This window comes from Tachypleus tridentatus, chromosome 4, assembly GCF_004210375.1.
Source record: "Tachypleus tridentatus isolate NWPU-2018 chromosome 4, ASM421037v1, whole genome shotgun sequence".
NCBI classification, from domain to species: Eukaryota; Metazoa; Arthropoda; class Merostomata; order Xiphosura; family Limulidae; genus Tachypleus; species Tachypleus tridentatus.
Window position 1 is genome coordinate 36,397,794 of NC_134828.1, and position 13,581 is coordinate 36,411,374.

At 33.2% G+C, this 13,581-nt stretch overlaps 1 protein-coding gene across 1 annotated transcript; it reads right to left on the reverse strand.

Annotated features, from left to right (window-relative positions):
• Nucleotides 1-1,547: 1,547 nt before the first annotated feature.
• On the reverse strand, nucleotides 1,548-13,138 carry LOC143248841 (uncharacterized). Its single transcript, XM_076497675.1, has 8 exons — nucleotides 12,882-13,138; nucleotides 12,367-12,511; nucleotides 11,302-11,684; nucleotides 6,381-6,567; nucleotides 5,342-5,434; nucleotides 3,455-3,554; nucleotides 2,184-2,381; nucleotides 1,548-1,684 (listed from the first exon to the last, which is right to left on the reverse strand). The coding sequence occupies exons 1-7, from the start codon at nucleotides 13,115-13,117 to the stop codon at nucleotides 2,266-2,268; spliced, it is 1,260 nt and encodes a 419-aa protein (XP_076353790.1). The 5' UTR covers nucleotides 13,118-13,138; the 3' UTR covers nucleotides 1,548-1,684; nucleotides 2,184-2,265.
• Between the last annotated feature and the right edge of the window lie 443 nt (nucleotides 13,139-13,581).

The window sequence follows — 13,581 nt, forward strand, 5'->3', positions numbered from 1 at the left end:
GAACACGTTCTTCTTGTTGTTTACTTCTGAACTCTCCAGGAGGGCATGAAACTTAAAGAAAGGAATAATTTATAACTTATATATTTAACCAAATCCTACACATCAAAAAGTTGATAAAACAAGAAAATTATAGATAAATATGTTATAGTATTTATAAGTTTTCTGTAAGAGCTGCTTTGTTAATATATTTCCCAAAAGAATCATCAGAAATATGGAATGAATAGAAAACAAATAGTAGAGAGCAACTTGAAATAATGTGCATATATGTATGAAAAATATATTTTTTATGTATTCTAAATTGATTTTTTATTGTTAACTTATAAATATTACATAAAACACACAAATCTTCGGATATTAAAGGATACTCTTGGGTTTCCACAATAAGGCACTCTTTGATAAGTTCCTTAACAATAAAAGCATATTCCAAGATTTTTCATGCAAAAGGTTTATCTATGTTTCAAATTCATTGTGTTTTAAACTATGAAACATTTGATATGGTTTAAGATTTACTAATTAATAAAATAATTTCCATAATTTAGTTTGTTTGTTTGGAATTAAGCACAAAGCTACACATTCGGTAGAGAAAATGAATATTATTTTCAAAATCTATGAAACTGAATTATAGGAAATCATGCCACTCAACTTGCTACTGTTCTTGTCCTAGAATGATGCCAGTCTTCATAGCCACCATATTTCAACATGTATATTGGGATATCTGGTTTTTGAGCTCTTAATATATATATAGTTATTACTGTTGCGGTCTGTGCTGTCTTCACTGATCAGCAACTTCCATGAACGGATGCTGTGTAAAAATTAAGAAAAACATTAGTTTAACAAAAGTGCTTATTCTACATCACATACAGTTTGGTTAATTAGTCTTTTTATACAGTACTGTGTGAAAGTGTTAGGACAAAAGAATATTTTGTCATTCTTTCTATTTTATGGGACTAATTCTTCTATGTTATTCCTGATTGTAGTGATGGTGGTGATTCACTGATCACTTTTAACAATTAAATGAGCCAGGATAGTGTTACTTATTATTTTTAGAATTCCCTACACTTGTACCTTGAACATGTCATAAGGGTTCTGTTTGAATGAATATAGTGATAAAATTCAGGGCCTGAAATAAATGTCATGGTACTGTATGCAATGTATTAACTGTGTACAAAGAAGCTAGCATTTTGTACCAGTATATACTAGAAGGAATAAATTAAATAGCAAACCACAAATAAATCTTGATAAAAACAGTAATAACACATATACAATGTTATCTTGTCATTCCACAGACCAAAATGTCCAAGAATTGTCAGTAGAGCAGATAGTTTGCATAAGAGCTTTATGTGATACTAGTTGATCTCTCCATCAAATTTATCTCTATGAGATGGTGCCATAGTAAGCTGAAGTTTTCACAACATAAGATGAACAGCCAGTAATAACAATGAATTCCTACATTTAATGAAACTGCTTTTTTGGTGTGTGTTATGAGGATAATAGGTTCAACTCAAACAAACATAGCCTCGTAAAATAACAGTAATTTATACCACACCTCTAAGAGTTCAGATGCAGTGTATCGTTTATTGATGTCCACTTCTAGACACCTGTCCAGGAAGTCTTGAAACACTGGAGACAGGTTGTCTTTATTTTCAATGTTCGGTCTTCCATTTTTTGATATTAAATCAAATACCTGGAAAAGAGTGTGACTTGATGACTAAATCAATAACCTAACTTAACAGTATGTACAAATTTTTGGATAATCCTTCCTAATAATGTCTAAATATCACTAAAGGTATACCTTTATAGTAGTTAAATACTGTGGGTGAATTATCTAGTGTTTTAGTGTTTATTTTTAGGGGGTAACAAAATGGTAGTCATACTACTGCAGAAAATATAGTTTAAGAAGTTGAAAGATAATAATATAACATGTACATTCCACAGCATTCAATAATTAACTGTTTGTTACTGTATACAGTCTTGTCAAATGTTCATTGTTGCTGTCATCACTATCTTCAATACATCTTCATGTTTGAATAATATAAACAGTGTTATTTTTGTTTTGTTTTTCTTATAGCTATTCTCTGTAGTTGGTGAAAGACATTCTTGACAAAGCATACAATTGGGTTTTAAAGTACAAATATGTAGCTTTTAAGAATTTGGGTACTGGTTGTAAATGTACCAACATTTACCATGTCACCACTTTCTTGATGATAAGGAGGTAGACCATTGACCATTTCAATGGCTGTTATGCCAAGGGACCAAATGTCAACCTCAGGTCCATACTCTATCTGTTTTACTAATTCTGGAGCCATCCAGTGACGAGTTCCAACCAATGATGTTCGCTTCTTTTGTTCTGGGGGAGAGCTGAGCACTTGTTCCAAAATCAGCTATGTGATGGAAAGAAACAAACATTAAGTTACCATTTGAGAGAAAAAGAAAACATAAATAACTGGTAGTCAGCCTTAAAAAACTAGCTTAACTCTAATTTAGGTTTCTTCTGCTCTTATTGTAAATTTTGACTGTAAAATAGAAATATTTAATCATCCAAATGCACAAATAAAACTTGTCAGCATGCGAAAAGTAGATATAAATCCCCTTAAATAATGTCAAATCCAACTAAATATACAATTTAGTTAATTTTATAATTACCAAATACCTAAATCCAACACTTAAAAATACAGTCTGAAAATGAAATGATTTCCATTTTTTGCAATCGATTTGCCACAGATTTCCTTTTCTTTATTCATATGGATCATATATTTATAAACGTTTAGGTATCAAATCAGAAAATAATTTATGATAATTTCTTGCAACAATGTGGGCTAGTAGTTCATTTGACATAGATTGTATTGTTGCTAGTAAGTACACATAAAATCTTCCTTTTATGTCAAGTTACAATCCTATTGATTAACAGCACAATAAGTAGCTGTGTTACACAGTTGGATTTATTTCATTATATGTTGCAAGTTTACAGAAAAAAATCGAATTAAGATTTAAAAGTATTCAGTGCTTTATACAGCTAGAAAAAGTCAAGTTTTAGTTGGGAGTTATTTCTTAATAATATTTTTCAAATTTGATATTGAAGCAGAAACGAAAAAAATAAAGAACCAGAGTGTAAATTCAAACTATGAAATATAACAGCAACTATTTAAAATAATAAAATAAAAACATGGATATATTCTCTTAGAAATCATTCAGAAGATGTATCAAGTTATAAAATGTACATATTTTGTACTGAACGTGAGAATTGGAAACATTTGTACTTACAGGTATGCAATTTATGTTGATTAATAAGTTACTTTTTATATAATCAAGCAACCCACTGATATCACGTGATGCTTCAGCATTATAATATATATACATTGTCAAGTAATCTATGTTAACGTGAAACTGTTACAAACAAGCTAAAATACTTAAAAATGCTTGTGTTCACTAAGGCATTATATGTTTAAACACTTACCTAGTTTTATGGTCCAGTCCTTTCCCAGTAAAATGTTGTGGCTTTTGATATCTCTGTGGACTATATTGTGTTGATGAAGGAACTGTATTGCCTGGAGTATCTAAATAAAATATGAATTTATTTCAAAGTTAAATATTTTAAGAGAGAAGTGTAATTTTAATTCAGTATGCTTATTGTATTCAATATTTTATATATGTATGTATATACTGTGATAGCTGGAGACAACAACACAAAAATATCAAAGTTTCTGCACATTAATAACTTCCAGAAGTACTTTCATCATGTTATTAGGTTGATATATTAGTTGTTTTAACATCTGTTGCCAACAGGTAAAGATTCTTACTAACACTAACATCCAACATCAAGCTGGCCATGAGTGAAGTGTTGGCTCTGTAGGTTGACACCCAAACCTTGAGTGACGACCCCTCGGTAATTTTAAAATTAAATCATTTCTGAATTAAGGTATTTGCTGTTATGTCACCAATGTTTTTAATGAAAAATGAAGTTTTTAATATTTTCCATTTTTGTTATTTATATATTTTATTTTATATTTACAGTACAATATTAAGCGATACTTTTGTTGCTAAGCAACATGACAAAAGTAAGTACGATTACCAAAACACATTGGCTTCTCTATATATTAGATGTTTAACAAACGAATGTACCCAGCAACTGTCATGTTTTAAGGTTGATATGTTCCGTGTGACGGAGGTGAACTGGCTATTGTGCCAAGGCACATGGGCTTCCTTGTATGAAATTTATAGGTTACATATGACTCTGATTACTGGTGGGATGGTATGAGCCCCATCTCATAATGAGATGGCATGCCCCCTCCACACACACACACACACAAAGGGTCTCAGACCACCTCTGCTACATGAGTATGTGATTGTAGATATTCTGAGCCTATTTCACTATAAAACTACAACCTATATAGTTTTCTTGCTCAGCAACATGACATAAAACTCATTATTGGAAAACATCTTTACCAAAATATATTGACCATTTTATACACGTGAAGTTGTTATACAAGGTACCACTTCTTTTCTACATGGTTTTTTGCTACCTTTCCTTTCCACATTAAGAAGATGCATACACAGGTGTATAAGTACTAACACAGAGATGCACACCATCAAGATCCACTTAGTAAGGGTGCAAAATTTCACATTTCAAGGTTCTTTCCTTTTGGAGCTATGGTGCCCACACATACACAAAGATACACACCATTTTATTATTATAGATAAACAATGTTTAGCATAATATTGCTTGCACGACATACATAGTAGATTTTTCATGTTTCCATGTAATCTTGAAAGACTAGACTGTTGCCTGCAGTAGTTTTTAAATGTGTACTCTTGATAACTTTAATTAGTTTTGTGATTTTGGACAAAATCAATTCTATAATTGTAAATTTGTAACCCATTTTCATACCGAACCACTTTGTAAGTTTACACAGTATCTATTTTTTTTTAACTATCACTTTTTTCTTAATGTTACTCTATTTTGAAATTAACAGCTGGTGTGATAGAAGATTAAAAAGGTGCTATGCATTTAATACCACAGATATAAGTTTCTTGTGATATTTAGTGCAGTTGAAATTTCCCAATAGTAAATTAATAATAATTTTTGTACACTTGTTGAAGATGTGCTCTATATAATACACTGGAAATGAAACTTTCTGTAACTCTAGAAAGAACTATAGAGAGTTTACACTAGATGGAGCTTCATAATTACTCTCTGAAATGTTATTTAAAATTTGTCATCTCTCAAGTATCCAGAGTTTTGGCAAGGAAGTACGATGACTGTTGAACAAACGTTAAAATAAATTACAATCATCAGATCTATAAAACCTCTTAATAGTTACTAACAACAATCAATATAACTTACTTCTTTACATACTGCTGCTGTTTCATTTTCATGAAGACGGGTTTTGGAAAGAACACTAGCCATACTGCCAACTCCTAAATATTCCATTATTATCTAAATAAATAAAGTTTAAAATTTCACTTACATTTGTTAATAAAATTATACCTAACAATGAGACAAAATAATATATTTTTCCTATTTTAAGATTCTGTCAGTAATCATACATCTAATAAAAACAGAAAAGTTCTTCAAACAATCGTTCATGAAGTAGGAACTGAAGTAACATCAGTTGTTTAACATTTTTTAAGTGTGAGATTTTTATTGTCTAGAAAGATTTGTGGTTCAAAAAAAAATATAAACTCAATTTCAAGTGTTAAGGAAGCGTGAATTAACAAAGACCACTTTTCTACATTTTTGTTACTTCTTCAATTCTAACTTTTATTTTTCTACCTCAAAAGATGTTTTACATTTTATGAAATATGCTCTTTCATATATTGGTAACTAAAGCTGTAATCTGATTCCCAATGTTTATAAAATATTAAATTGGATTGTATTTTGTGTGAGAAACTGAAAATTTAATATTTATTGTATTACACACCAAACAATGTTTACAGTTTTGTAAATAATGCTGCATTTGAGGGTATTGTATAATATGCTAATTTAACAAGTTAACCTTTCCTGAATAAAATAATTTCAATAACCACGTGTAAAACTTTGTATGTGAAACATACAAGGAAGATGAATAAATCAAAGTACAAACTAAAGAATGCTGGTAAGAGATAACACACTGATAGAAGCTCAGAATGGAAATAGAAAGTTATTGTGTCAGAAGCAAATGTGGCTGCAACCTCCCACACTAAAACTATCAAGTATTATTTATAACTATAATTTAAACAAAGCAGACCTCTGAGAGTGATATGTAAAAATATTCTTAAACTTGTAGGGTTGCTTGAATTTGACCAATTAATTAAATAAAAACAGTACGTTAGCCTACACTCTATAACAGGTAAGATTAAAAACAAAAGAGAATTAATTTGTACGTAACACTAACAACACTTACCCATAGTTCATCACCATCAAGAAAGCTATCCAAATAGTTGACTATGTTTGGATGTTTATATTTCTTCATTATTAAAAGTTCGGTGATGATAAAGTCTTTTCTAAGTTGCTTCGTTACATTGATCTTTTTAACAGCAACTTCCAACCCAGTCTCAGTTGCTACAGCAGTATAGACAGTTCCTGATCCACTAAAACAATAAGAGAAAGTACACTACATTACAAAATTTTTACTTTTTCTTGTTCCTGGGTAGAAAGTTTTATATCCCAATTGCTTATGCCTAATGTAAATGAAAAAGACCTATTTTTCTCTTCAAACTTTACTTTTGTGACCTGGGTAATGAAATATTCAAATTTACCCATTTTCCAGAACATTCCATGTAGATTCAGTGCTAAGAAGCTAATAAAGAATTTTCTCGAACTTTCTAGAATGTGGTATGTCTTCCAAGAATTTACAAAAACCTTTTGGAATTTTCTAGAACTTTCCATGGAAATATACATACAGTTGCTCACCACTAACCACTTCAGTTTAGTTCTAGCTGCCTAAGCGAACACATAGACCTATCTGATTTTATCTAAGCTAGCATCAAGAAGCTGCAAGCACTCTCCAGACGCATTCTGCTATGCATGTGGCCAGTTTATCAAGAGTATCCAGTGTGAGAGAAAAAAAGGATCCGTCAAAATCATCCAAAGATCATTTCTGGAGACAAGAGTCAGATTCAAAATGTTGATGTGAGAGACAGTACCACGTCTGAACCAGGTATACTCTCCAACCATCCAAGAAAGGTGTGATAGATACAGTAGTAAATCAAAGGAGATAATCCAAGTGGGTGTAGAGTGGCTAGAGTGTGACAAACAGCACCAAGCAAGCGAATTATATCCGAAACCTATACTTCTGGGAGCCGACATACATACTGTGGGAGGATAATGATCATACTTTCTTCAAGTTTAAGTGACATAGAGGATCTCAAACCACCCCCGACTTCAGAACAGAGCATATTTTAAGAATGCAAAATGATATATCAATCTGGGAACCCAATATCCAGTCTTCATAAAATGTCTACCACAGAGAAATTAACTCTCTCTCAAGAGTCAAACTGACCAGAACCAACCCAGGTGCAGCAACATCCTCGGAATAAGATACATCAATGACAGCAGAACATAAGGAACTGTAACATTCCTCAGCACCTCTACTATGACCCACGACACAGATGGAGTATTTATTGAGCGTGAAAGATCGGCATCTGTAATACACGTATGAGGACTTATGTTGGTTGGTTTTACTCTAAATACAAAACTCAACCATTGGCAACTGACATCGAGGTCTGGGTAGGATGAGAGATCCAAATTTATGGGTTCAACTGAAATTTGACGTCTTACTTCCTTGGTTTTTGTATGCTTTAATGTAGAGATTATTATGCCTTCTACACCAGCAGAACACCACCACCCTACTCTGCAGTGAATGATATTTCTATGTAGAATTTTAAGGCATTAAATCATTAAAAAGTATGCCCCTAGAATCCACCACCCCACCAGCTTGGAAATGGAAGGTAGTAAGGACTACCAATCTCCACTAGAAGAAAAGGGAGGCGCATAAAACACAGTGGAGAGTCTAAAGGAATAATAATACCTAAAACAGTGCAATGGATGACCACAAAAACCCAAATTTTAAAAGCAGACCATGATGACTTACTCAATACAAGACATGGTAGGGATCGACAGCTATCCTATTGTTCTTTAGCCATGTAGGCCATAAGTGGTATGGTCAGAGACGAGCGTATTTGTAAAGAAATTCCATCGTGAGGAAAACCTTCAAGTGATCTTTCCAACAGTATGGTGGCCCAGCATGGCCAGGTGGTTGAGGCACTCGACTCGTAATCCGAGGGTCGCAAGTTCGAATCCTCGTCACACCAAAAATGTTCACTCTGTCAGCTGTGGGGGCATTATAATGTGACAATTAATCCCACTATTCATTGGTAAAAGAGTAGCCCAAGAGTTGGCGGTGGGTGGTGATGACTAACTGCCTTCCCTCTATCTAGTCTTACACTGCTAAATTAGGAACGGCTCGCGCAGATAGCCCCGTATAGCTTTGCGCGAAATTCAAAACAACCAAACCAATCCAGCAGTATGCACTGCATCGCCATGGAACATAATAAGCAAGTCAATATGGCTGAACAGTGTGAATTTCAAACGTTAAAGAAACTCTCGTCGGGTACAATTCACTATAAAATGAGACCTAAACAATAAGAATTAGCATGAAAAAGGAAATAAGGTTCCTGAAAAAATTAAATAAGAATTAAAAAATAACAAGTCAAAGTCACATGGAAATTTGAAGAATGACTGCATGTGGAATACGATAGTCCAAAGAGGAAGAAATTTGATATCATGCAAATAGTGGGAGATTAATGTATTAGTAATCGTCTAAATGCCCGACTGAAGAAGTTCCTCTTGGGAATAACAAAGATGAGACGACAGAGAAAAAGTAAGGTGTCAAATTTGATAAAAAGAGATCTGGAACAAACTATGAGAGGACAACGAAAGAAACGAATAAGCAAGCAAACTATATCCAAAACCCTATATCAGTTGCAAAAGAAGGCAGATAGACGGTAAAACGTAGAAAAAGAAATATCACAAACAGAGTATGGTTGCAAAGGGATAGAGAGGCAGGAAGGAAAATCACAGATGGAAACCATGTGGCAATGTAACATTGAAGAGCACGCACAGGAAAAAAGTCTTTCTGATTTACACATAGGATAAGAGTAAAAAACGGAAGGAAGGTGAATCAGAGAAAAGTAGAATATACTCTCCCTAGTCTTTTAGGTTTTGGAAAATAATGAGCAATTCAACTAAAAAAGAAGATATGTAAGATGACAAAGAATAAATGAAATATCATTGGCAAATAAATCAGACTACCAACGTCAAGATTAAGGGTATAATGAAAGAAATATTAAGAAAAAGTTGGAACAAAGAACACGTAGAAAGTGGTTTGAATGGGGGCTGATTGAGGCATTGGAGAACCACATTAAAATATCAGTTAAGAAAAACCACAGAGGACGACAAATCTGAAATAAACTTATCAATATGGAGTGAGAGGTAAATACCCTATGATACTGAAAGAAAATGAAAAATGTGGGACAAACCCAACCGATAACAGAAAACCAAAGGCCATAGAGTATTCCAAATAAAAAATCCAAGTAATAATCTTAGAAATACAATGAACAATGGTCCAATCGGCTGAAAACTCCTGGCCCGGAGACCAATGTCACAAAACATTCCATTTAGTTAACTAACATTCCATGGAGGAGGGGCAAATGTAACATTCCAGAAATAAAACTGCATATTCTAACATGCTTAAAAATTCTCACAAAGGACCAGGTAAAAAAACGAAGGATGAAGATGAAGGACAAGAAGAGCAAGATGAGGCACTGATGATTGAGTTACAAATGAAGGAAGATAGACGGAGAAAGAGGAAGCTGGATAAGTCAAGGAAATCACGGCTGAAATGAGAAGAGCCTGAGATTGAGTGGTATGGATGAAAAATTATCCAATGAAAAACTTGCATGTGATGATAAATATATAGGTATTTGTTGGTCCAGTCATAACTGAAGCACAAATAGTCATGGCGAGAGGATAAGAGACTGGAGGTGAAAATAGAAGTAGTTGGTGGTTGAGGGATGTGGTAAGGACATCAGTATAAGGAGTATCTCACTGCAGTTGAAGCCACCAGAAAACAAGAGGACCAAGAGACCACTTCATTGGATAGTTTTTGTCTGGACAAGAAAGATGATCTGCGGCTAGATTGAAACTCCGAGAACGTGACTCACAGTGATATGGATATCTTGCGTGTTGGCCAAGAAACTAAAGTCCAACAAAATAAAACATATTGAGAAAGGGTGACACTTTGATGATTCGGATACGCAACCACTGCAAAACTGTTGATTGACTTATGACAAACGATGTCTGATCAGATGGAGTAAATTATCCTAAATCCAGAAGCTCCAAAGTGTTGATATGATAAGACTTCTCAGCTACAAACCAACACCTCGAAGCCTCCCTGTTGATCGACCATTTCCTTCTATTCATGAATGTAACAAGTAAATTCGAATGAAGACGATAAACTGGAATAAACTTGACTATGTGTGGATTTTGTCCATTTACAAAAACAGTTCGTTGTTTATCGTAGAATGAAGAGCAATACATGACTGTAAAGGTTCCTGTGTAAGATTACTAATTGTGAAGAGCTCAAATATCAACTCAATAACAAGGGATTAGAGCAGTCGGGGCAGGCCACAACTGCAAAATAGATGGAGAGACCAGTAAGAATGCAGTGAAATGAAGCGTCCATTGAATGAAGTTGGTGAGTAGAACATTAGGCCTTACTAAGATGGGCATTGAAAAACACCCAAATGGGGCAGATATTAGGAATGTTGAAGGAAGACGTCTCTGGTATGATTAATCAGCCCACTCGACTTATCATCTGGAGAACGTTAAGAATATCAAAGGCAAATTCCTGTTGAAAATGAGCTATCAGTAACCAGTCATCCATATAATAATGAAAACGTATCCTGAGAACAGAGGAATGTCGAGAGAATCCTAAACCTATTCAATAAAAAACACAAGTGGCCAAATCAAGGATTAGTATGCAAAGCTGATAACTCACCCCAAAGATATGGTCACAACTGCGGAGCTATAAGGGAAAGATTTTAAATGCTACTGAACGTATAACAAAAATTAAACAAAAAGGAACATATTTTCTTATAAAAACAGAAAACTGACTGATGAAGTGATATAATTAATGTAAAATAATACATTCTAATTAATTAGTTCTACGTTCCAAAAATGAAGTTTTTATCTATAATATTTTAGTACTGAGTACAAATTAAGCCACTATACCATTCTTTTGAACACAAGACTTTCAAACTCACCCTTGGCCAATTTGTTTCATCTTTGTATATTTCTCATTGGGATCTCCCTCAGAAACAATACTTCTCAACACTGTCATAATTTCCTCGTCTGTCATTCTTTTTTCATTTACCTTGGTTGACATCTTATTGCTGTCTTTATTTGGCTCTTTCAAAGAAACAGCAGTTCTAAACTTGTCCATGTTTTCTTTATCTGTCACTTCCTTGTCATTGCTGTCTTTATTTAGTTCCTTCAAAGAAACAGCAGTTCTAAACTTGTCCATGTTTTCTTTATCTGTCACTTCCTTGTCATTACATTTGGTGGACACAGTCTTCTTAATTATGATGACATCTTTCCCAAGTGGTGAGTAGTTCTTGACTTCCTCTTTTTCAACAGATATTACGTACTGGTAAAGATACGTAGTTATTAATTTTGCAACTCTGACGTAATCAAATGCGTATTTAGGTAGAGGTTAGAGAAGGCTCAGCCCCAAAGCCCATGATCTTAATGGGAGCCCACTGATAATTTTATTAGATGTAAAATTACATGGGTGTAGGTAGGGACTTACGGGCCACCCTGTAGTTTTGTACTTAAGCACAAACAAATTGATTTGGAGTTGTAAAGTTGTTTACTACTCGTAATAATGTCTTTATACACCAATACGCATAACAGAAAGTAAATAATATAAAGTATTATAAAACAACTACTAAAATATCACACGAACATGCTTTTGTCAACAAAGATTAATTATTATCTCTCGACTTTTTTATAGAATGTTATTAATTACACCATTAAAGTTACCTACAAAGTTGAATATCGTATTCAGACAAAGAATCAACCTCTCGTGTTTTTATTCTAGCACCTCTTGTTTTATTACGTTGGTGCAATATAAATCATTTAATGACAATAAAAAATAAGAAAGCCCAGACAAGTAATATTGACATTTAGTTAGTGTTTAATCATCAATAAATAATGCAATAGATAATCGTCTGATTTCGTACAAATGAAAGATTTTGCTATTGTTTTGTTTAATTGCCTAAGGGATTCTCAGTAAACATAATACATTAGTGTTTGAGTTAAAATCTCACCTTTAATACCCGAAGGATTAGATGGCATAAGCCAAGACCTACGAATGCAATAAACACCGCAAAGTAGATTATAAGGTTCCTTAGGTTGTGTAAATATGAACCTTCCACTGAGCAACCTTGGTTACATCTCCTAAAATCAGGATAACTGATAATAGAAAGTAAATTTAGAATGTTAAGTAGTTCTACTGTAATTTATGTAACATTAGTCTTAAATACATATCGATAATAGATACAAATCTTTGCAAAAATCCGTACGACCAACAACTGCAATTACATTTCTGTAAATATACGGTAACTATGAAAATTAACACAAAAGACTTGCTTCATTAATTATTCATTCCACAACATGTTTAAAGAGACAACCTATTGATGACGCATTCAGTCCAATAAAAAGACACAATATCATCTTTGTTTTAGACCGATATGTTTCGCAACTTCTGTTAACACGAAATAATCAAGTAAATTTTTTACTTATAAAACGATAAAATCTGGTGTCATCGAATCTCATGACTTACCCATAACCAGGATATTTGGTGTTCATGATTGAGATAAGAAAGCTTTTCAATTTCCACCCATGGTTATTTCTTTCGTGGGTTATTTTCTGTATGTATGTTAAGAACAGAACTTGGAAGACAAGTGAAGCAATAATTAGTGATATAATGACGAAGAGTGAAAATCGCAAAAGCTTGATGGCTTTCGACAAATTTGATCTTATTAGTCTTAAATACATCGTAGTTAACATTATTGACATACCACATACGAAAAGTAGGAATACTTTTCGAGTGGTAGCAATTTTCCACCCACGGAGAGTAAATCAAAATTATACGACTAACGTAAATATCATAAGCAAGCAAATCCATTTTATCAGAACGTTTTTTGAATCTCTTTGACCGTTTTACGCAGTTCGAACTGGTTTCATAGCAACGAGACGAGTCAATTGTTGTTATGAGGGGTGGATATTGCTGCAATTTTCTATTTTAATGGCAAGAACAACCATATGTGCTACTATACCAAACTTATTTAGTTGAAGACAGCAAAGAAAGTTTTAAAACTTGAATAAAAAAACTCGTGTAAAAATATTCATTAAATAAATGTTCTAAAGAAAATAGTGACTAACATCTTATTTCGTATGAGCTTTTTCTGAAAGGTTGTATTTAATATTTTCAACAAAATATAATTTCAAATTAAGCAAGCATCGAAAGCAATGCCTTTTAC

What these genes read in the sequence shown, in the direction of transcription:
- LOC143248841 (XM_076497675.1), bottom strand. Translation starts at nt 13,117, where the DNA reads ATGTCAATAATGTTAACTACGATGTATTTAAGACTAATAAGATCAAAT. An exon ending in ACCAAATATCCTGGTTATGG is followed by an intron (nt 12,512 to 12,881) that starts GTAAGTCATGAG and finishes TTCTATTATCAG; the next exon opens with TTATCCTGATTTTAGGAGAT. An exon ending in CAGCAGCAGTATGTAAAGAA is followed by an intron (nt 3,555 to 5,341) that starts GTAAGTTATATT and finishes TATTTTATTTAG; the next exon opens with ATACTCCAGGCAATACAGTT.